Raw genomic sequence first — 24,375 nt, forward strand, 5'->3', positions numbered from 1 at the left:
AAAGAACACTTTAAACCCAACAACAGGATATGGAATCCACATGGGGATTTGATGGTTGTTGAAAATCTAGACTGTCAGGACAGAGAAAAACCATCATAACAAACAAGTTTGTTTCAAAAATAGACGCCTGAAGCAATTTTGTTCTGTATTTTTCAAAACTAGAATTTCTTTCTGGGTTCCTCTCCCAGGGATTCTGTTCCTTCAGAAGCCAGGAAGCACGGAGGAAGGTGTCAGGTAACACTGTTCTGGCAGCACAGGCATGTTCTTCCCTGGTGATGGGGCCAGACAGAAGGAGCAGTTCAAGCAAGTCCTGTTTAGGGGCACAGAGATAGCTGAGAAGAATCTGAAGTGCTATCTCTATGTCCCTGGATTGAAAGGACAAGCACAAGGAGGTAGGAAAGATGAGCAGGCAGTAAGAGTAGGACATAGACTAGCCTGCGATGCCACTCTGCAACCAGGCCAACCCTTCTCTCTTCCATGTTCTGTCAATCTGTCCTGAGAGAGGGACACTGTCCCCTTATAAGCTGCTGCAATCAGACCTTTCCGAGCATTTCCACCAGTCATGAGGCTGGCCATGTGTTTAACTTTGGCTACAGCATGGTCTCTAAGTGGGTTGTGTAATTCTTGGTAAGCTCTCTCACTCATGCAACCTGTACTGAGTGCCTATAACATGCAGACTGTCAGGTGGGACCATTCACAAGGGCAGGGCTTGTGAACCTTGGGCAGAGACTGGGGAGGGCTAGAGAGCTCTTATCCAATAGGTATGGCCCAACAATTCAATAAAGTAGCTAAAAGAAAAATGACTCTAATTAGGATTTAAAGGGACAAAGATTTGTCTTAGCAGCTAAAAAGCTTTTTGTTTGGTTCTTTTAGGTTCTCATCTCCCAATGGCAAAAGCACTATTCCAGGACCCACAGGGATTAGAAGCAGCCACTTTCACCATCCCAGCTCTGCCTCTCATCACCTCACTGTTAGCCCTGTGATGTGGCCTTATCATGTAAACTCCTAAGGAAAAGAAAAGTATTTGTTTTGCTGACTAATGATTGCTGTTACCTCTGAGTAAAATGCTTGGTATATCTTTGATCTGGGGAAAAGGGCAATCATCAGAAAATTGCTTGATCCATGGAAATGAACTGGGAGATGAGGAAGCAGAGAACTTTTGAACTCTATCAGAAGGGCAGCAACAACACTGGTGGAATCCTAAAGAGAAAAAAAAGGGAGCATCAGTGAGAAAAGCCATTTGCATGACACTAGTCCTCATGATTACTGTCAGAACACATATAATGAATTTCACTGCAATTATTTTCACATTATGTGATATACTAGGGTTCAATTATGGATGGCTGGAATTATGGAATTATGGTATTGGCTTTCCAATACCCAGTTATGGGAGATACAGGAAGTACAAGGGTCTTTTCTCCTAAACTGAAAACGTCACCTCAAAACTCTTTCTATGGTATTAATCCCTTATCAGATTTACAATCTTTTTTTTTTTTTTTAACGTTTTATTTATTTTTGAGACAGAGAGAGACAGAGCATGAACAGGGGAGGGGCAGAGAGAGAGGGAGACACAGAATCGGAAGCAGGCTCCAGGCTCTGAGCCATCAGCCCAGAGCCTGATGTGGGGCTCGAACTCACGGACCGCGAGATCATGACCTGAGCCGAAGTCGGACGCTTAACCGACTGAGCCACCCAGGCGCCCCTACAATCTTTTTAAAAACAATCTCTATACTTAATGTGGGGCTCAAACTTACGACCCCAATATCAAGAGTTGCATGCTCTACCAACTGAGCCAGCCAGGCACCCCACGATTTGTAAATATTTTCTCTCATTTTGTGGGTTGTTTTCACTTTCTTGCACTTGTACTTTGATGCACAGAAGTTTTCAATTTTGATGAAGTCCAATTTATTTATTTTTTCATTTGTTGTCTGGGCTTTTGGTGTCATATTCAAGAAATCACTGCTTACTCTAAGGTCAGTCATGAGGATTTTGCTCCTGTGTTTTATACTCAGAGTTTAGTAGTTTGGGCTCTTCATTTAGGTCTGTGCTCCATTTTGGTTGATTTTTGTATACGGCATAAAGTAAGGATCTAACTTCATGCTTTTGCATGTGGATATCTAATTTTCCCAGCACCATTTGTTGAAAAGACTGCCCCTCCCCACTGAATGGTCTTGGCACCCTTGTCAAAACTCATTTGACCATATATGCAAAAGTTTATTTCTGGGCTATTTTATTCTATTGGTCTGACCTTATGCTAATACCATACGGTTGTTTGATTACTGTAGCTTTGTAGTAAGTACTGAACTCAGGAAGTGTGAGTCCTTCAACTTTGCTCTTTTCAAGATTATTTTGGTTGTTTGGGCATACCTTGAGGCTCCATATGAATTTCAGGGTGGGTTTTTCTATTTCTGCAAAAAATGCCATTGAATTTTGATAGGGACTGCACTGACTCTGTAGATCACTTTAGGTAGAATTGTGGTCTTAATAATGTTAAGTCTTCCCATGAACATGGGATGTCTTTCCATTTATTTAGAACTTCTTTAATTTCAGCAATGCATTGTAGTTTTCAGCATATAAGTCTCCACCTCTTTGGGTAAATTTATTCTTAAGTATTTTATTTCATTCTTTTTGGTGTTATTGTAAATGGAATTGTTTTTTTACTAACTTTTTCAGACTGGTCATTACCAGGGTATACAAATACAACTGATATTTTGGTGTCAATTTTGTATCCTGCAACTTTGATGAATTCATTTATTAATTCTAACAGGTTTTCTGTGTGAATCTTTAGTGGTTTCTACATATAAGATCATTCCATCTGTGAAGAGAGATAATTTTACTTCTTCCTTTCCAATTTAAATGCCTTGTAATTCTTTTTCTTGCCTAACCACTCTAGCTAGAACTTCCAATACTATATTGAATAGAAGTGGCAAAAATGAGCATTCTTGTCTTGGTCCTGATCTTAGGGAAAAGCTTCTTTAAAAAATTATTTTCATTATAAAAATAACATGTTCACTAATTAAAATTTTGAAAAAATATAAAAATAGAAAGAGAAATTAAAAAAAAAATCAATCCAAAGTTCCATAGTCTAAACCCAACCACATCTAACATCTTACTAATTTTCCTTCTAGTCTTTTTTCCTATTCATTTACTGACTTGCCTTTTTCAGGCAGTGCAAAATTGTATTTATCTTTCTAATTCCATACCTTGCTTTTATTTTATTTTACTTTACTTTACTTTATTTTATTTTATTTTATTTTTTGAAGATTTTATCTTTAAGGTTACCTGGGTAGCTCAGTCGGTTAAGAGTCTGACTCTTGATTTCAGCTCAGGTTATGATCTCATGGTTCATGAGTTTGAGCCCCAAGTCAGGCTCCATGCTGACAGCCTCTCCTGTGCATGTGCACTCTCTCTCAAAATAAATAAACTTTAAAAAAAAAAAAAAAAGGAGAGAAAGAGAGAGAGAGAGAGAGAGAGAGAGAGAGAGAGAGAGAGAGAGAGAGAGAAGTAATCTTTACACCCAACATGGGGCTCAATTTACAATCCAGAGATCAAGAGGCACATATTGGACTGACTGAGCCAGCCAGGCACCCCCCAGGACCCTGTTTTTAAAACTTCATTTACCATCAGCACCTGCCAAGTTGCTACAAACTATCTGTGAATATTTTCAAAGATTGCATCCCACTATCCTCTAAAGCCACCCCTATGGCTGGACATTCATATTACTTACTGCATTTCTCCTTGCCAATAGAACCTTTTATTTATTCTTTGCCAATTTACTGTTTTTACATGGTAGTGTGAGGCTGTTTCTGATGTACTTCCATGTATCTGCTAACTAACTTCATGTTAATAAAGACAGAATTATTAATAGAAAATAATTTGTTCTAATCACCAAAAACATTTTATCCAGTTTACTTTTTTACTTTTTAGTAAATTCTCTCCTTGAGACTTTCTAGAGTTTCAAATTATAAATTAGTCTGATAAATTTTATGTTATATCCAAATAATGAAATACCATTCGGCAATAAAGCAATAAGAAGGAACAGACTATTGATACAAACATGGGTGAATCTAAAAATCATTATGCTGAATGAAAAATGCCAGACTCAAAAGGGTACAGAATGTATGATGTCCATTTATGTAACATTTTGTTTTATTTTATTTTATTTTATTTTATTTTATTTTATTTTATTTGCTTACTTTGAGAGGGAAAGTGAGTGTGTGTGCACACATGCAGGGGAGGGGCAAAGAGAGAGGGAGACAGAGAATTCCAAGCAGGCTCCACACTCGGTGCACAGCCCAATGTAAGGCTTGATCCCACAACTGTGAGATCATGACCTGAGCCAATACAAAGAGTCAGATGCTTAACTGATTAAGCCATCCAGGAGCCCATATTAGAACTGCAAACTGATCTACGGTGACAGAAAGCTAATTGGTAGTTGCCTGAAGCCAGAAGTAGAGGGAAAGATGAACTGCAAAAGAGCATTAAAAAAGTTTAGGGGTGATGGAAGTCATCTGTATCTTGACTGTGATAGTGGTTTCACAAGTATATACATTTATCAAAACTTTAAATGGATATAGTTAACTGTATTTAAAGTATACTTCAATAAATTAAATTATTGGCAATCCTGCCCCATGGTGGAAGAACAGGGACAGGGAGTTATTTGGTTGTCACCTCAGAAGTGTGAGTATCCTTCTGAACATCAAAGCCATGGACTGGTAAAACACCTACCCCATCATAGAATAAAATGGAATTCATGTGATCCTTGGAAAGGACGATACTTCCGTGATGACGGTGAGAAAACAGAAGACCACTAGAGAAGAAATGCACTTTCCCTGGAAGGAAAAAAGAGCTGGTCAGAGCTGGAGGGTTGGATCTTGGGGGCTAGATCCCAATGTCCTTACAGGTACCAGGGCAAACCACAGTGGTAACTAGAGACTAGTATCTGTAATGCTTAAGTTACACAATTTTTCTTAAATGTTTTTATTTATTTATTTAATTTTTGAGAGAGTGAGAGCACGAGCCAGGGAGGGGCAGAGAGAGATGGAGGACAGAGGACCTGAAATGGGCTCCGTGCTGATAGCAGAGAGCCCAATTCAGGGCTCAAACTCACGAACTGTAAGATCATGACCTGAGCTGAAGTTGGACGCTTAACGGACTGAGCCACCCAGCACCCCAAGTTACATGATTTTTATGCTGAGCCCCGTGCTCTGGGGAAGCTGATGTACACTCCTAGAGCTTCAGAGAGAAATGAGGCATCACAGTCTTTGTACACAAATTAGAAAAAACACGTAAGTTATCAGCTGATGGGGAGAGGCAAAATTCACATTCACTTGTGGGTGTCTTCTACGGGAACACACTGAAAAAGACTTTGGGGTATGTTTGTTCTACCGCTGAGTTTATAAACTCTGCTTCCTCCTATTTTGGCAGAAGGTGGCTTGGCTCTAAAGAGACCACATCCCTCACTTAAGGCCCAACAAGAGCAGTAGAGTCTCAGCTGAAGGACAGTAAAGGGAGCCTAAGGGTCCCTGTGGCCAGCAAAGGAATATTTGAGTTAGGCAATAAGGGGATTCTATATACACCAGAGACCTGTTGTTCTATATTCACAAAAGATGGGTGGGATGTAGACACTAGATGTGGTTTCTTCAGTTCCGAGGATTCAGGTCTGAGGAGAACTGTTGTTTTCTGGGTGGTCAAGGTCATACAGAATCGCTCACTATGGGCCCTAGGGGGCAGACCAAGAAAGGATGGAGAGCTAAGATGACAAGTGTTAAGGCTGGGTTTGGAAACTGAGATGAAGCACCCAGAGCACCCATAAGACCACAGAGGGCAGAAGACAAAGAAGAGGGACTGATTCCTTGAGCTGTAGCTCTAGGAATGCAGCCCCAAAGCTTGAGATTGTAATGACAAGAAGAACAAAGGCAAAGGTGAGGAATTTTGGAGACTTCAAGTTTTCCTGAGGAGGTGCGGTTTCAGGAGGCAGAAGGCCTGAGTAAGTGTGCTGGAGTGTGCATGTTAATGGGGCATGAAAAGAAATAGGGCAGGTAGAGGCAGCTTTTAGGTACAAGAGGAAGGTTTGGAGGCTGAATACCAACAGACAAACTAGATGGTTAGAGGGAAATAGTGCTAACTTTAGCATCTGGGGCAGCAGCAGCTGCCCAGTTTAAAGCATCCAGGTTCAAGGCCTATAAGCCTCACAACCTCTAACAAGTAGAGCCTGACCTCTTTTGCACATAGGCTTGCCCTATAGGCTTCTTGAATAGAAGCCACCCACCACCCAGCTTCATCCTGTATCAGTGCCAAGGTTCTTCACGGCTGCTCCCAGACCATTCCCTTCCATGATGGCACAATATTTTCATTCCCTCAGACACAGAAGCCCTTTCTTCCCTTCAATGCTCACAATGACTACCCTCCTAATCATGCCACAATGTTTCAAACAACCAAGACTTCCATCCCTTCTTAGAGATCCAGGGGATGACCCACACCCCATTCTGGACTCACTACTCCTCAATCCCAATGCCACAGCAGTAAAACAGAACCCAGAACATCTTAACCTCTGAAATCTTCAGCTCCAGAACCTACTCTTGGAGTGCAACATCCTATCATCCTTTTTGCTATCTCACTTCCCAAATCTTATTCTCTGATGTCACTGAGCCTTTGAAACCTCAGGCCCCCAGTTTTCCCCTACTGCTCAGAAGTTTCTGACTTTCCTCTCACCCACATCTAGGGCAGATCTTCCAGGACAGGGCATACTTTAACTTCTGTTTTCTTAGGGAAGGGGATGGGAACAGATTCTGCTCAGTATTTACTAATTACACTAACTGCACCAAGCACGTCATATACATTATAGTTTTCCATCTTCCCAACAAATTTAACAAGTAATCTTCTTCTTACAGGACTGATGGGGAGACACAAGCTTAGAGAAGTTTCTCCCCAAAGTGACAGAACTATGTGCAGTGCAGCCAAGGCACTGTGGCACCTGGGCCCCTCTGGTTCTTACCCGGCTTCTCCCCACTTGGCTCTCTCCAAATGGCTCCCTACGGCTGATCTGACGATGTGCTCTCTCTGCTTCTTAGCCTCAAGAGGCCCACAGCGCTGCCGCAGTCCTTCCTCTGCTCTCTCAGCTCCTCTAGTAGCTCCCCCAAGTCCCAGCCGAGATTTTCAGCACTCTCCTCATGTCATGACCTCACTGATTCTAGCCACAAGATAACTCTACCTACTGTTTACAGAGAAAAGAGAGGTCAACAGGTATTAGGTTAAGAACTGCTCCCCTACTACTGCTTAGTATCGGTACCCTTCCAGGTTCTGGGCTCACCCTCCACCTGTGTAGCTCCAACAAGACGCTTCTCAGAAGCAAGAACAGTGCCACTCAAAGGCCTCCTAGACAAATCTCAACATCCTTCCAAAGCTTCCAGAAAAGAGCACAGATGTGAGAGGTCATCTCCAGTATTTCCTTTCTCTCTAGACTCAAGCTTGAAATAAAACGGAAAAGACGAAGACAGAAATTCATAAGGCAGTGTTGGAAAAGCACTCATTTTGGGGCCTGGCCCAGGGCAAGAACACAGTAAACAGAAACTGATTTTAGTACTGGCGCAAAGAGACTGCCCTGTGTCGCAGCGACCCCTCGGCCTGGCTCTGGGAGCAGTAACTTTCATTATCCTCAGAGCACACATGAAATGTGACTCACTGGGTGGCCCAGTGCCTGTTACCTGGTCTCTGGATCCTAATCCACATGAAGTAAAGACACTTCCAGTATCTGCTCTGGACTCATGACTGTCAGACTTCAGTCTGAAGGGAAATGCCTTTGTAGGGGTTTCTCAGTGACCATGGGAGCCAACTCCTGATGAGATCTCCTTGGCTCCTTGTCTCATCCCCAGTGCCCTTACTGAATGGCTTCTCTCATTCCTTCTCCATTCTGTGAGTCTAAAAACCCAAAGTAAGAGCAAGTTCCCCTTCACTACCCAAGAAGCAGCAGGGGACTGAGGCCTGGCTCTGTCTTTGATTGACCTCTGTATCACCAGGAGTCCAACAGAAGGATGAGCCCTCAGGCAAACAAGACACCAAGTGCCAATGAAGAATTTGGCTTTTCCTCCTTTAGAAAACTGGCTGTACAAAGAAAACTCCTCCAGTGGTCCAGCCTGTGTGAAGAGGGAACATCTATCACTGCTGAGGAACTATGATACAATGGCTGGATAATTTTCATTCTGTGTGAGAGTGTGTGAAATGTACACGTATGGTTTAAAGAAAATCAGTAACAACAAAATCTCAACGCCCGTACACTCACCACTCAGACTAAGAAATCCAGCATTGCTAGTACCTTTGAGGCCTTCCAAATGTCCTTTCTCAATGGCTCTCTCTCTTCTACCCAGAGGGAACCAACACCCCGAATTCCATATAATTTTACTGTATTTCAATGTATCTATAAACTATTCATTATTTGGTCTCATCTGTTTTGCTTTCATATAAATAGAATTTTACGTTTATTTTTTTATTAAAAATTTTTTAAATGTTTATTTTTAAGAGAGAGAGAGAGAGCAAGTGAGTGTGGGGGAGGGGCAGAGAGAGGGAGACAGAAGATATGAAGCAGGCTCCACACTGACAGCAGAGAGCCTGATGTGGGGCTCGAACTCATGAACCGTGAGATCTTGACCTGAGCCAAAGTCGAACGCTTAACCAACTGAGCCACCCAGGTGCCCCTTTATAAATAGAATTTTAATAAATGTGTCCTTCTGTGATTTGCTTACTACTCTCAACATCTGTTCCTGAGTCATCTATGCTGTAGGTAATATGCAGCTATATAATCCATTCACGTTAAGTGCTGCAGAGGACATTCTCTCTATGGCATCCCTGGCTAGCTTCATGTGGACACAAGGGAACACACAAGAGGGTTCAGAATGAAGTCAGCAGATTAGCAGTTGCCCACTGCCTAGGTCTTCCCAGCATAGGAGGGTGGGACTCAGCTTGGGAACCAGAGTTCTCAGGATGTGTCCACTGCCCCATGTGCCGATGGGACTGGCGTCCCTGTGCCTCAATGCTGAACAATCTCTGCCCAGTAGAAAAAAACACCCCGCGTTCTTTAAAGCCCTACAGGGACAATGAAGGAGCTGCCTGAGAGCCAACCATTCACTGAAGCCTGTAGGAAATAGTAAATACGTACAGTCAACTGATATTCAACAAAGGTACACAGACAGATCGAGGAAAAAGGAGTCTTTTCAATAAATGGTACTGGAAAAACTGGATATTCCTATGTAAAACAATGAACATCAACCCATACCTTGAATGAGACTTTCTGCCCATTCCCACCAGCCACAGCAGAAAGCCTCATATTTCACAGGGATGTCTGGTAGAGTACTCAGAAGGCCTCTGCCTCAGCAGTGGGGTAAAATTAGCCCTAAATTAAATGCTGTTCTGCCACCTGGCTAACAAAGTTTAAAAGCAAGGCCAGATAAGACTAGAAAAAAGTATATTAAAAAAATTATTATAGGGGCTGGGTGGCTTGGCTGGTTAAGCTTCTGACTTTGGATCAGGTCATGATCTCACAGTCTGTGAATTTAAGCCCTACACCGGGCTCTCTGTTGACAGCTCAGAGCCTGAAGCCTGCTTCAGATTCTGTGTCTCCTTGTCTCTCCGCCCCTCCGCTGCTCATGCTCTCTCTCTCTCTCTCTCTCTCTCTCTCAAAAAATAAACATTAAAAAAATTAATATAACGGTATCCTATATGTTGAAGAAGCTAGAAGACTGAACCATGTTAACTTGAGATATGAAAAGATGTAAAAAATATCTCAAACTTCTAGAGATGAAAAATACAATGTCTGAGAAGAAAAATACACTAAATGAGATTAATGACATTAGATAGTTGTCAAAGTTTAGCTAAGCTACTCCAGGATATTGCTGCCTACGTATACATTTTGTTTGGCCAAGAGGCCTGGGGGAAAAGGGGCTTAAAATCAGGCAAGCCCTATGCAGCAGCCCGTAGAGTCACAAGAGGATGTAAGTTCCTGACATGACTTCCCCAACAGCTCTTGTTATTAAGTCTCCCCTGGGGGCGCCTGGGTGGCTCAGTCACTGGGCATCCAACTTCAGCTCAGGTCACAATCTCACGCTCCGTGAGTTCGAGCCCCGCGTCGGGCTCTGGGCTGATGGCTCAGAGCCTGGAGCCTGCTTCCGATTCTGCGTCTCCCTCTCTCTCTGCCCCTCCCCCGTTCATGCTCTGTCTCTCTCTGTCTGAAAAATAAATAAAACGTTTAAAAAAAAAAAAAAGTCTTCCCTGCCTTCTAGGGCTATCCCCTTGTGCTTACCAAAACCCTGCTTTCTTGGTTTGAATTAACCAATCTGGACTTAGCCTGGGAACCCCAAAGCACTCTACCCTAATAAAGGCATGTGTCCCAGGTCTTGCCTCTCCGTCTGCACTCTGCTTTGTCCTTCCTATGTGCCCTTGGAGGCATACGGTATGCCATTGCGTGTACTTCCTTCAAGATTTGTGAGTAATAAACTTCTCTATTTCGATTTCTTTCATGGTCTTTTGTTGAACTTGGCTCACCCTTCGGTACTCCGTGCTTCACTTAACAAATGTTAATTTAATAAACTCAACAGTGCAGGAAAGAAGGTTAGTAAATTAGAATACATACAAATAGAAACTATGCATAATGAAACACAAAGAGAAAAAAGACTGAAAATAATTGTACAGAGCAATAGGGGCCTGTGGGGCAACTCCAGGCAGCAAAGATATGCAACTTGACCCCGAGAATAGGAGGTGCCAAAAAAAAAAAAAAGCCAAAAAACCCCTCCCAATTTGAGGAAAACTAAATCCATCCAATCAAGACACAAAATGATTTCCAAGCACAAGGGAGATGGAAAAAAAAAAACCACATGAAATCACATAAAAATAAAATTGCTTAAAATCTGTGACAAAAAGAAAGACTTTCTAAAGCCGCTGGAGTGAAAAATAGATAACTTCTATAAAAGGAACAAAGATAAGAGGTGGATTTCTGGTCAGGAATGATGCAAGTGAGAAGACAGTGAAGTGGAGCAGCACCTTTCCAGAAAGAAGGAAACTGTTAGGGTACCTGGCTGACTCAGTCAGTAGAGCATGCAACTCGATCTGGGGGCTCGTGAGTTCAAGTCCCATGTTGGGCAGAGAAACAGAGAGGGAAAGAAACCGGACTAATTGCTAAGACAACTTTTTAAGGACTCTATTAATGGACCAAAGTTGTATAACAAAACTGAGAAGCATCTATTTGAGAAATTCTACTGAAGTTTGGTGAGAACAGGAGAAATCTGTGGTGTTTCAGCCAGGGGCTATTCACACTGATGTGGAGAATAAAGGCAAAAGAAAAAAAGTAAACTTCTTTATAACTTACAACCCAGTGACAGGTACTAGAGACAGGCAGAGTAACCTTCCCCAAGGAGCTTAGCTGCCTCGATGTTAATACTTTGCTAAAGGCAAAAGGCAACCTTAGCTTGACATTAGCCAGACCTCTATGATCCTGTAAAAAATCCCTTTGGAAACTTCCTTTATGTCTACCTTCCTCCAAGATATATGTTTAACAATCATCCTCCAAACATATGGCCCACTGATATATACCTAAAGGGTTTCATGACTAAGGTTTTACTAGACAGTAGTAAATGACCTTATCCTAACAACAGCTAGCCCCTCAAGGTCCTGGAATTCTTGCTTCCAAATTCCTTAAAGACTTACTTTTATCCCTACCTCCCTCCCAACTTGAAAGTATATAATCAGCCACTCCTCACAACCCCAAGGCAGCTCTTTCTGCCGCAGGTCCTGTCCCTGTGCTTTAATAAAACCACCTTTTTGCACTGAAGATGTCTCAAGAATTCTTTCTTGACCACTGACTTCCAAACCCCAACATTCCACATCAACATGACCTCCCCCCCTAGTTCCGTGGTGCAGAGAAATCTTATGAGGCAAACCATAGAAAATTCTACAGCTAGGTAAGTTAAAAAACAATAGCAATCAAAGTGGCAAACATTCAAGAAATGCCAACATACCAACCAGCCAGAATGTAACAGGAAAGTCAGGGGCCTGAGACAACATATATCAATGATTATACGGCAAGGAAGCTGTGTTTTAAGGCATCTTCCTGGTGCCATGTGCACCAGGATACAGGTATAAGAAGGCTCATGACAGGACTGTCTGCAATAGCAAAAAACCATAACCTCAAAAACCATCAACAGTCAAAGAATAAACAGCACATTTTCATATAAAAGAATCCTATAGAGCCATGAAAGTAAATGAACTATATGGCTACCCATAATAATCTGGGGGGTCTCAGGAATAGAATAGTGAGAGAGAAAAAAAAAAAAAAGCAAGTCCCAGAAGAATACACAGTGTGTGATTATATATGTTACACTCAAAAACAAGACTTTGTTTAGGGATATAGGCATATGTGGTAAAACCCTAAGCAGGCTCCTGAGGATTAGGAGCTGGGCACCCTGAGGGTGGGGAAGAGAAGGACACATGAAGGACATAAATGAACAGGAAGCTGCTATGATGCAGAAGTCACTAACTGGGGAAGGAAAAAGGTTCCAAAGCTGGAAGCATTTCAAAGTAAAGAAAGTACTATTCTTGTCTATATGTAGTTCGAAATGCCAACCCTGGACTGAGAATCAGAAGACCTGGTCCAGATTTTAGAAAAACACTGTGAGGGGCGCCTGGGTGGCTCGGGGTTAAGCGTCTAACTCTTGGGTTCAGCTCAGCTCTGTGCTGACAGCACAGAGAATGCTTGTGATTCTCTCTCCCTCTCTCTGACCCTCCCCTGCTCGATCTCTCTCTCAAAATAAATAAAATAAAAACTTTTAAAAAAAGGAAAGAAAAGAAACAAAAAAAGACCTAGTCCACCCTCCAGAGCTACCTGAACTTGCAGTTGTAACCTCAGTCAAGTTTTCACTTATGGGATTCAGGACAAGAAGCTCAATTAAGACAATGCATGCTGAAGAGCTTTTTAAATTTATTTTTATTTATTTATGGTTTTATTTATATTCAAGTTAGTTAGCATATGGTGCAACAATGATTTCAGGAGTAGATTCCTTGATGCCCCTTACCCGTTTAGACCATCCCCCCTCCCACATGAAGAGCTTTTTAAATGCCTTTGGGGAATGGGAACAGATAAATTTCAAGCTCATCATAGTCTCAAGGAGAGAGAGACTCACCAAGACCCTAATGACACCGAAGCTTCAGAACCCCTCACCTGCCCAAGCCCCCTTCCAAGGCCCGAGAAGAGCCCTACATGTTTTGTGTTCTCTTTCCTTAAGAGAGCCCTAAGTGGTACAAACTCGAAGCCCCACTTGACCTGAGCTCCAAAGTGGCAAAAAGCTTAACAGATAGATAGAGGAGATTCCTGTTTAAATTCTCTGCTCCTATTTAATTTTTCTGCCTCAGAAAATCACCTAATTCAAACTACATTTCCCTCTGAAACTAAGAGTGCACTCTCAAAAGAGTGTGACTAATAGGGCTCCAGAAATCCCTGGCTGTGCCCTTTATGTGGAAACCTCAGGACACACTGAATCTTGCAGGAAAACTCAATACAATTTAAAATTATTTTTCTAACGAGGCCCTTTGCTAAGAAGGTGCAAACTAATTTTGGCAAACATCCTTGATAAATATTATAACTGGCTCAACTATGACAGAGCACAACCACCTCTGTGTTGCCTCTACAACTTGCTTCTGAAACACTATGCAATCTTGCCCCAAGGCTAGTGGCACTGTGACGCACCCGCTGCCCTCAACAAGGGTTCCTAACACCGGTCTTCTGCACCAAGATCTAGATAGGCAGAAGTGCAACCAGGGGCTGTAGTACAGGCATGACAGCAAATGCTATTACTCACTACCCCCAGCATTTTGTGGAACACCAAAACTCCTTGTGCTTTGTCTCCTCCGTGAACGGAGAAGCAGAAGCTGAGCCAGTAATCTGAGAAGAGAGAGAGGAATTTGCCACTGGACAAAATATTTTCAAGGAGAAAAAATTATCCAGAAAGGGGATTTGCATAGTAGAGGTTGAGAAATTTGTGGAGTAAGTCACAACTCTTCCTCTACAAAATGACTGTATCAACCAGAGAAAGAATAGGACTAAGAAAATGTTATTTTGGGGAAACCAAAAAGGAGCATGGAATGAATCCCCAAGAAATCCATGCAAAACCAACAAGGTTCTTGAGAATCTTGGGTCAGCAGAAAATACTGCCAGCTTGGACTGAAAGGGACAGAGAGAGTGTAAATCAAAAGAGATTACTGGATTCTCAAAATTCTACTGGCAAGAAGCAGGCTGATAAAACTCAGCTACAAAGTGCCACCTTTATGAAAAAGGAAGGATGACCAAGGTGTAGCCACAAGCCCAGAGGGGAACACTAAGGGTTTAGTTGAAACCAAGAGCCCAGGTGGCAGAGATCAGAGCTATGGAGGACTATTCTCAGGCCTTGAAACCTAATCCAGACTCTGGAGTTTGCCCAGCTGCATTTCAAAGCTACCTTGGGCTGATGACTCCTTTTTATTTTCTATTTCTCCCATTTTTGAAGCTGAATGTCTGTAACTGTTATCCTATACCAGTGCCACCTTGGGTGTTGGGAAGGCAGAGGCAGATAACTGGTCTGTTTAGTTCGACAGGGCCACAGCTGGAGAGGACTTGTGTTCAGTTGTACTTACTGGATTACATGCCAGAGCTTATCTACACCTGATTTACATGATCTTGATGAGGAGATTTTGGATTTGTGAGCTGGTGAGATTTAGGACTTTGAACTATTACCATAATGAAATGAGGCCCTTGGGAAGGGGTGATTGTATTTTGCACGCGGGAGGGATGAATGGGGGGCCAGAGGGTAGACTGTGGCTCCCGTGACCTTCATCTCCTGATGTTATTCCTGTGTTCATGTAACATTATATGGCAAAAGATAAATTATCTGAGTGGGCTTCTAATCACAACAAGCTCTTTAAAAGCAGTTTTCTCTGGCTGGTATAGAAAGGGAATTTACACAGAACAGAAGCATAAGAGAGATTCAACAACACAAGGGAGGTTCTCATTGCTGAGATGGGGGAGGGCTGTCACAGGGTGGAGACCTCTGCAAGAAGGAGCTAAGCATGGTCCTGGCTGTCAGCTGGCAAAAAGACAGGGACCTTAGTCCTACAGTCTGAAGGAAATGAATTCCACTGATAATCTAGATGAGCGTGGGAGCACATTCTTCCCCAGAGTCTCCAGACAAGAGTCTAGTCTAGCTGATGCCTTAACTTCGGCCTTATGAGACCCTCAACATGAATCCTTCTGACCTACTGAACTGTGAGATCATAAACATGTATTGTTTTGAGCTACTAAATTTGTGGTGATTTGTTATACAGCAATAGAAAACAAATCCAGACTTTGGTCCACAGATTCCATTTCTGAACATGCTACTGCTCTAGCCCATTCTGAGAACAATCCTCAGGAGGCAACAAGAGGACCAGATTGTGGTTCTGGGCCCATCCCTTCAGAGCACAAGTTTCCTATCTGCAAAATGGGGGGATAAAAGGAGAAAGGTTGTAGGAAAATACTTCTATGGCAACAAGTCTTTTCAAATATCTGATGTATTATTTCTCACAACACCCATGCCAATACCTGCAGAAGAGGAACCCAGACACAGTCAGGAGGAGAACAGTAACGGCTGGCTCACCTTCCTCAGGCCAGGAGTGTGGGTTGCTGGAATAAAGATATGCTCCTTCTCCTCCTGTTAGAAAAGTGCCCAGGAAACAGGCATCCCCCTTTAAAAACAAGCAATCACAAAAAGTAAATGATTTATAGCATAAACATTCACAGAATCAAAAGTTTTGCCCATATGTCTATCTACAAAGCTGCTTAGTAGCCTCAGATATACCCAATTTCTTCCACACCTCTGGCACTGCCTGGCTCTTTGTCATGTTACTGGCATTCTTGACCTGTGCCGAAGAAAAGAATGTGAGGTCCTCTCTGAGTCCAGGCACCAATGCCTGCTATGCTTGTTCATGCTCCAGTGGATTTCTAGCCACTAGAAGCAGTTCTCCTTGGCCCAAAGCCTTGACCTCTCAGTTCTATATGTCTAGGTCAACCTGAGATCTGCTTGTAATAGTACAGGGAGATTAAAAAAAAACACACCAGAGGCACCTGGATAGGTTGGTCAACTGGGCGTCCAACTCCTGATTTTGGCTCAGGTCATGATCTTGTGGTTCGTGAGATACGGCCACGCTGGGCACTGCACTGACAGTGCAGAACCTACTTGGGATTCTCTCTCTCCCTCTGCTCCTCCCCTCACTTGCACTTCCTCTTTCTCTCAAAATAAATAAATAAACATTAAAAAAAAAACCCACAACACACCAAAAGGCCTAAATGCCAGAACAAAATCCCCTCTAACTGTGCATCCCATTAAATGGTTATTTAAAAAAATTTTTTTAAGGTTTATTTTTATTTATTTTTGAGACAGACAGACAGAGCATGAGTGGGGGAGGGGCAAAGAGAGAGGGAGTCATAGAATCTGAAGCAGATTCCAGGCTTTGAGCTGTCCGCACAGAGTTGGACAAGGGGCTTGAACCCATGGACCACGAGATCATGACCTGAGCTGAAGTCAGATGCTCAACTGACTGAGCCACCCAGGCGCCAGCCCCCCCTACTTTTTTTTTTTAATTTTTAATGTTTGTTTATTTTTGAGACACACAGTGTGAGCAGGGGAGGGGCAGTGAGAGAGAGAAATGGTTATTTCTAGAGCTTTGCCAGGAGGGGAAGAATGCAAGCAGGAATTGAGACAGAGAGGAACATATCCTTCAGATCAGCTCTACAATGAAATATTCCAAATTATCTTCATAAATTGTTTACATTTCATTTTGATACAATGTTAACATTAAGAATAAAAAGGCTGCTTACCTTAACTGCTTGCTGGGTTTTCTCAGACAATTTTACTTCATTATCTTCTACCTGTATCCAAGAGGAGTGCAAATTTTCAGTTTCCTACTTCAAGGGTAAAATTCTGCTAGGTTTCCCCCATGTTCAAATATTTCCAGGAGACAGGGCAGCCCCTCGACCAAATCCCATGCTCTCAGGCCCTGATGGCTGGCAGAGTTGGCTGGCTGCCAGTCATCAAGTCTTAGAGCCCAAAGCCATGGTGGGTTCTCTCACTGGGACCTGAGGTCCAGCTAAATGAGCCTACAATATGTGGAAATGATGTCTTTGTCTCCAATTATATTTCAGGGAAAAACAACTATTTGTAAGGATGAAGGGAAGAGAACATATTAAAATATTTTGAGTGCATTCTCCTTTAAATGTGTTCATCTCTGAGGCTGATTCTTCCCTTTCCATGTCAGAATTGTAGAAACAATATAAACAGAGTCTAAAATAGGTACTTAGACCATTACTTCACTCATTACTGTCATACTTTCTGTGTCCCACGGCACCACAGTTTCAGACCAAGTCCCACTGGTGCAGATGGGACCCTTCCACATATAGAGAAATCATTGCTGTAAAAACTCAGCAGCAACCATTCTGACCAGAGAAAGGAGCCACGTGATCTATTCCGCACTATCTGTGTGACTTTAGACAGGCTGGTCAATTTTTAGCCTCAGTGTCCTCATATGGAACATGAAGGTGTTAATGTCTTTCTTTCAATAATTTAACAGGGACCGAAATCATTTAGTTCCTTTCGTTTGGCACTTTCCCAAGATTAGGAGAGAGTTAAAGAAACTAGGTTCGTTTGCATAAACACAAAGAGCTCAGATAAAAACTTCCATTCCTGAACAACGGCTAGTTTAGGATCTGACATCCCACCAGGGACCTAATGAAGAGGCTCTTCTTCAGATGTTCTCCCCGATTTCTCCACATTTAAGTCCACTTCCATTGGATGAATAACACTAACCAGCCAGGAGCAGAATCTGGGTATGGCGGCTGTCAGGACTATGGAGCTGGTTTCTGTGGTAACAGTGCCATCTGCAGGAAGACCACAGACATGCTAGTTACTGCTCACTACCTGGCCCACCTTGTAGGCCCAACAGCTAACACCCCCTCCCCTTCTCAGGAGCGAGGGATCCTCTTATTAGTATACAAAATCTTATGCCCTCAGAAATTGAAAACCTCCTCATCTGGGGACAGGGAGACTAAGAGGGGAGGAATAAAGTTTTCCCTGTGATATTAACTCTATTACTTTTCTTACAACAAATAGAATTACACATTTAAATGAAGAGTCCTGGGAATCAGTCCTTTTTATCTACACTTTTAATTTTTATCAAGGTAGTGCAAAGGTTAAAAAAAAGGATCTAATTATTATTTAAAATTGCTTCTTCCTAACTACCAATAAGGCTGTATATGTGAAAATAATGTTATATATTAATGTTAATAACACATTATGTATAATTAGATCACAATATACAATAATGTATAATTATTATACATGATTTATATATACATATGTACTATGAAATTATATATAACTTATTTTGCCAAAACAAACAAAAAAACTCAAGTTTTGCTTTCTAAAGACCTCTTATAAACACTTACCCTTTTCTTTAACCAAGATCTGAGATGTCAAAAAGGATTCTGAGAAGACCACAGACCCTAAGCACCCCCTTCCTCCCAGCAAGTCAGGAATGTCATAGACAGTCATACAAGCCTATATCAAATGAGAAAACAGAGTTAGGCCAGTTGTCAGTCTTAAACTTTCAGGGAGAGACCTTTAAGAAACAGACCACAAAATGCTGCTTTAAGGCACATTTCAAAAGAATACTCAAGAGTTTCTAAGGAAAACGAAAGTTATCCTGAACTACATCTCAGAACTGGGAGAGAACCTCAGCATTACCCAGGCATCTCTGCAACTGCCGCTGCATCAGAGACACACTTGGGCTAGAGGAGCATTTTTCTTTTAAAGTTTATTTATTTATTTTAAGAGAAAGTGTGAGCAGGAAGGGCAGAGAGAGAGGGAGACAGAGAATCCCAAGGACGCCCTGCACTGAGAAAGCAGAGCCCAACGTGGGGCTTGAACTCACAAACTATGAGATCATGACCTGAGCTGAAATCAAGAGTTGGATGCTTAACTGAATAAGCCATCCTGGAGCTCTGGACCAGTGGAGTATTTTTATGTTTCTTCTATAAAGTCCCTCAAATTGTCTATCTTCCCTAAGAGAAACATAACAGCCTTCCTTCTTAATTGTGATGAGGCCCTGGCCTCTCAGAGTTGAGGGCGTTTCTTCCAGGGTTTTTTTTGTACCCTCGCGTACTCTTCACATCCTGGCATATCAATACGCTCACCAACTCCTTTTTTGGTTTGGGCTCAAGTTCTGGACAAGCCTGGAAAGGTAGTCAATCATTTAGTACACAAGTCTTCATGGATATTTCTGGGTATATACTGACACCTGCAAATGCTTCTTTCACTACCAAGAAAATTAAAAGAAAACTATATAAGTTTTTATGGCAAGATAAAATAGAGCCTTCAGCAGGCTGGAAAAAAATTGGAGCAACAGAGTTCTTGAATATCTGGTAAGTCAGTCCTAATTTATATTAAAACTAATGAAAATGGAACAATTCGGGGGGCGGGGGGGGGGGGGGAGGGAGGAATCTAGCAGAAGAAATGCAGAAAATAGTATGAGCCAGAGCCAGGGTCTAGAAAGATTGAAAATCTGGTGAGGGACATGATGAGTGGCACAAGGAGCCCTCTCAGGTACCGTCTCCTCCTGGTCTGACATTGCTGAATGAATGCCCAGGTGCAGAGCTCCTGAAGCAGAGCCCACCTTCACACATCTTTGTCCTTGCCTGGGACCCCTGCACCACCCTCAGCACAGAGACAAAAGAGACCTGGGGCTCTTGAAGAAATTGCTAGATCCCCAAACACAAAAAAGCAGCAGAAGAGTTGAGGAAAAAAACAGAGTTAAAGCCAAAGTTGTTAATTTCTCATGTCATCATGAAAAAAGAATGTACAAAAGTGACAGGTAGGCTTTTATAGTTTAGTTAACTTTTCTTTTTTAAAATAAATTTTTGTTTAAAATAATTTTATTTTTTAAAAAGAGACAGAGAGAGAAACAGAGCAAGAGAAGGGGAAGGGCAGAGACAGAGGGAGACACAGAATCTGAAGCCAGCTCCAGGCTCTGAGCTATCAGCACACAGCCCAACACGGGGCTTGAACTCATGGAATGTGAGATCGTGACCTGAGCTGAAGTTGGATGCTCAACCCACTGAGCCACCCAGGTGCCCCTCTTTTTTTTTTTTTTTTTTTTAAGATTTATCTTTAAGTAATCTTTACACTCAACACTGGGCTCATACCCACAACCCTGAGATCAAGAGTCACACACTTCACTAAGCCAGCCAGGCACCCCTGTTTTAGTTAGCTTTCTGAGTAGGTCTGACAACTGAGGTTTTTTATCTTAATCTGCTCCAAAGAATTTTAAACATCTAACGATACAAAACCTTCCTGGGCTATGTGGTCTCTCTTAAGTGGCAATGAGAATACCACTTTGGTTCCTAGATCAATCAGGAAGACAATCCTGTGGGTTATACCCAATACCTTACTTTCATATTTGGCTTCTGATATTGAGGAAGGGGAGAGAGAAAATTAAAAGGCAGAACCTCATCTCAGCCTGGAAGGGAGGACAGGATTTGGACTGAAAACAACAACTTCTCTCTTCTTTCTTATTTCATTAGCGGCTGCTGAATGCATACTTAACACAATAATATGATTCCACTGGACTCCCGACTACCTTCTATTGTGCAAAGCACCTTCCAAAGCACTGCACGACAGTCTAAGCAGAGAAGTCAGGGCTTAACGTCTGGCAAGGAGATAAAGTACTATCACTTAATATCAGAAAGCATTTCCTAGCATCTTGATTATGTCAATTAATAAAATCTAAACAAACATCAATACGAAATGGTGACAGATAGAGGGAACAGATACATTATAAAAAGAGAAATTACAACCTTAAAGTTACCCCTCTTGTACTACTTTTTTAAATTAAATTTAATTTTTTAATTTTTGAAAGACAGAGACAGAGCAGAAGTGGGGGAGGGGCAGAGAGAAGGAGACACAGAATCTGAAGCAGGCTCCAGGCTCTGAGCTGTCAGCACAGAGCCCGGTGCAGGGCTCAAACCCATAAATCGTGAGATCATGACCTGAGCCAAAGTCAGATGCTTAACCAACTGAGCCACCCAGGTGCCCCATGTACTACTTTCTTTAGATAACACTACTGTTTTCCACTGGTGATGGTGGTGGGAATGCATCTGCACAGAATCATCCACACCTGTGCACCAAGTTCCTGGTGACTAAAAGCTCACTGGAATTAAGGCTTGGGCAGTAGCCGTAGAACAGACTCAAGGCATAATCTGTGCCCATATCTATTTCAACCAGACTCTTGGCTGGATGGGCCACTATCCTCTCACGCGTTGCTTGCCGATCATCTACACATCAGGATGCACTGGGATAAACGGAGGACTTGGCTTGTGACCAGGAGCAACTAATCGAGAAACTGCTCCCCTAGGCCATGCCAGTCAGCTCACCTGGGGACCTATATTTCTACATCTGTAAACCACCCAAATGGCCCATCAGTGTGCTCCCAGCACATGGGTCCGAAAGTTGTGCTCTGACCACCCTCTTCACTGGTGGCTTAGGCCCCATTTTGTTGTTGTTGTTGTTATCTATTTGTTTTTATTAATTTTCACAGACCCCTGTTAATAAGGGCATCAGCACAGGCTGTGGAACACAGAGAAGCCACTGAAAACTCAGCCTGTATTGAGGCAGGCTTGTCCTCTGCTCACATTTCCATATGAGGTCAGAGCAATCACAGTCACTTAGAGGAAGCCTTCCTAACCTTAGGAAGAAGTGTCTGTCCTAGCCTCCAGCTAAGACTCTGGACCCTGGGAGCCTAGGCATGGGGGTATGATGTGGTGGGCCTGGCACAGCTGCCTGGGCACCCTCAGAAAGCACAGGCTCCCCACTCCCTCTGCAGCTGAAATGCTCCTGCGAATAGACCAGTTTCCTCAGGTAAGGGATGGACTGCCCAAGAATCCCACAGCCTCCTATCTCACCCCTTGCAGATGTCCCTCTAGAGGCCATTCTCTGCCAGCTGACTTAAAACAGCTCTGCTTACCGTCTTCACAAAATATAAGCTATCTTCACTGTCCAGAGGCACAATCCTAGAGGAGGAAAGAGATATGTATTACATTTACAATGTTCTCTTTTCTCAACTTGGCGGCAACCCACAGACCTAGATTTCTTTCAGGGCTTTTCAAGGCACTGGGTTGCATGTAAGTAGAATTAGTACATAGGCTGCTGGAGGGAATCAGGTCCACCTCCTACCCCATGCCCGATGCTTCAGTGGGAAGCACTCAGGGCAGAAAGTCTCAGATGAATGTAGCCAGCCCCAAGCCCAACCCTGGCATAATGCTGTTGCCAGGTGTGGAACTCTATGAAGACCACCCACATCAGCAGTTACAAGACAGCCTCTCTCTTCTTCTTTGTTTCTGAAACTTGCCCCAAATGAGTATGCACCACAAACATACACTTACCTTCCGTGATTATTCACAGCATGTATATGAAAAGTCATCTTGGAGCTGTAGACCCAAAACAAAAGAAGTCAGTCTGCTCCTGGTGACCACAGCGTTGGTGCCCTCCCCAGACACCTACAGCTGCAATGCACCTGTGCTGGGCCCTCATGGCACCCTTCCCAAGTGTGGGGCCAGCGTCTGACTCGTCATAGCTCTTCCTCTGTGCAGATTCTCAGGGCTGCCTTGACTCTTGGACAGAGCACAAGAGAACCATGTGACAGAACTACGGTCTATTGCAGACTGGGAAGACCCTCTAGTGGCCCACGGCCTCCTGCCCCATAGCTATGACAGCTGTGACATATTGTCCTAATCCTGCTCTTCTTTACTACCTTTGGGTCAAGCTGCCATCTCTGCTCAGAGCCCAAGCAGAGGCCAAATCCTGAGTTCCTCTTGGGAGATGGTTTGCTAATCTGATGTAGTGTGAGGGTACTCAGTAAAGTGATCTTGTGGAGAGAAGGGAGTGGGGCTCCAGATGGAGGGCTGGCCATGGGAGACGCTTCTCCTATTGCCCGGTATTCGTTCCTTGCCAATCCTTCCTCCAGCTGGGAGGTATACCCGGGGCTAAAAGGCCTTGGGGTTGGAAGGTAGCCTGTCCTGGAGAGGCTGAGTGGCCTATGCAAGGCCCTGAGGAAAGGAGAAAATGAATAGGCCAGCTGTGTTGATGGTGACACAGAAGAGCCCCATGCAACAGCAGCTAACGTTTACATGCCTAGTCTTTCAGCACAGTGGGAACATGAGGAAACAGATGTTCAGAGAGCTCCTTGTCTTGCCCAAAGTCACAGAGCTGGAAAGCAAAGGTGCTTTCTCAAACTCAGGTCTTCCAGGAACAGACAATCCAGGCCAGTGCAAGGCCTTAAGGGAACGAACTTCCTCTGTCCCCTTCCTCTCAGGGCCTGAGCTACAAGATCCAGAAGACCCACAGGAAAGGAACCTTAAGCCTTGCACCAAAGAGATCTGGCTCTTCCCTCCACTCCTGGAGTTACAGCGATAGAACTCTTGTTAGATCAATTGACTGACTTATTGTTCTCAATACTCCTTCTCACTACCCAGGGCTATAGATATAAGAAAATGTGGGGTACAGAGATGAGGCACCACAGGGCACGTCCCATAGAGTTCTTAAAGAAATTCCCCAATGTTGGGGTCTTCGGTCTCCTTTGCAAAAAAAGTGCACCTAGTGGTCCTCATATGGTACAGAGGGTTAGGCGGAGTGGGTTCATGAAAGTTTTGCTATGGACACAGACCACACAGAGAGCCTCTGTGATGTGCCAGGAGATGTGTGATGCTTAGACTGCCAGCAAGCCCAATTCCCACAGCATCTAGCCCCTGAGGCAGGGCCAGGCTCAGGGTGTCAATGACCTGAGAGGGCAAGGAGGCCCAGAGCCAGGCTCTTCTAAGCAGTGACTGCCTTCTCGTGCCCAGGGACCTCGACCCAACAAGCTTCACCTCTCATGTCCCCAGCTTCACCTTTCTAACTTGTGAACCTGGGTCCTTCAGGTCTCCGACACCTCTGGTATTGATCTGCCTCCCCTTCAGTCATCAGGAATGTGTCTGACTCTTTCTCATACAGTTCCTCCATCTTAGGCTCCTTGGCCTCTCAAAGCCCTGATCTTGAGTTTCTCCTTCACACATCCCCTTATTTTACTAGAACGTTTCTCAAAGAGAAGGTGGAATAGCAAATACAAGGGAGAAGAGGGTCTTTATAAAATGAACATTAAAAATAATTCCTTATATAAAATAGCAGTCATTGCTTACCGTAGGCCTGCCTTAAACTGTGTCAAATCAAAGGAATCTAACCCGGATCCCAGGGTCTGCTCAGCTACCTCCTTGGCCTGTAAAACCAATGACAAAACAGA

The 24,375-nt window shown here is 43.2% G+C and overlaps 1 protein-coding gene and 1 long non-coding RNA gene across 3 annotated transcripts in view; one reads left to right on the top strand and one right to left on the bottom strand.

Annotated features, from left to right (window-relative positions):
- DNAAF9 (dynein axonemal assembly factor 9) overlaps positions 1 to 24,375 on the bottom strand; it is a 131,329-nt gene that overhangs the window by 45,149 nt on the left and 61,805 nt on the right. For both annotated transcript variants that reach the window (XM_019462662.2, XM_053890397.1), the window contains exons 14-22: positions 24,275 to 24,351; positions 22,484 to 22,528; positions 22,066 to 22,111; positions 18,494 to 18,605; positions 17,856 to 17,926; positions 16,871 to 16,921; positions 15,651 to 15,738; positions 4,729 to 4,832; positions 1,054 to 1,200 (exon numbers count right to left, since the gene is read on the bottom strand). In XM_019462662.2, the coding sequence (XP_019318207.1) occupies positions 1,054 to 1,200; positions 4,729 to 4,832; positions 15,651 to 15,738; positions 16,871 to 16,921; positions 17,856 to 17,926; positions 18,494 to 18,605; positions 22,066 to 22,111; positions 22,484 to 22,528; positions 24,275 to 24,351 (741 nt within the window). The remainder of the gene's footprint in view (positions 1 to 1,053; positions 1,201 to 4,728; positions 4,833 to 15,650; positions 15,739 to 16,870; positions 16,922 to 17,855; positions 17,927 to 18,493; positions 18,606 to 22,065; positions 22,112 to 22,483; positions 22,529 to 24,274; positions 24,352 to 24,375) is intronic.
- On the top strand, positions 7 to 1,040 carry LOC109274769 (uncharacterized). The gene is made up of 2 exons (XR_002083819.2): positions 7 to 234; positions 874 to 1,040. It is a non-coding gene; the product is annotated as an uncharacterized LOC109274769 (long non-coding RNA).

Source organism: Panthera pardus, unplaced genomic scaffold (genome assembly GCF_024362965.1).
Source record: "Panthera pardus isolate Hobbes unplaced genomic scaffold, ASM2436296v1 HiC_scaffold_25, whole genome shotgun sequence".
In the NCBI taxonomy this organism is placed as follows: Eukaryota; Metazoa; Chordata; class Mammalia; order Carnivora; family Felidae; genus Panthera; species Panthera pardus.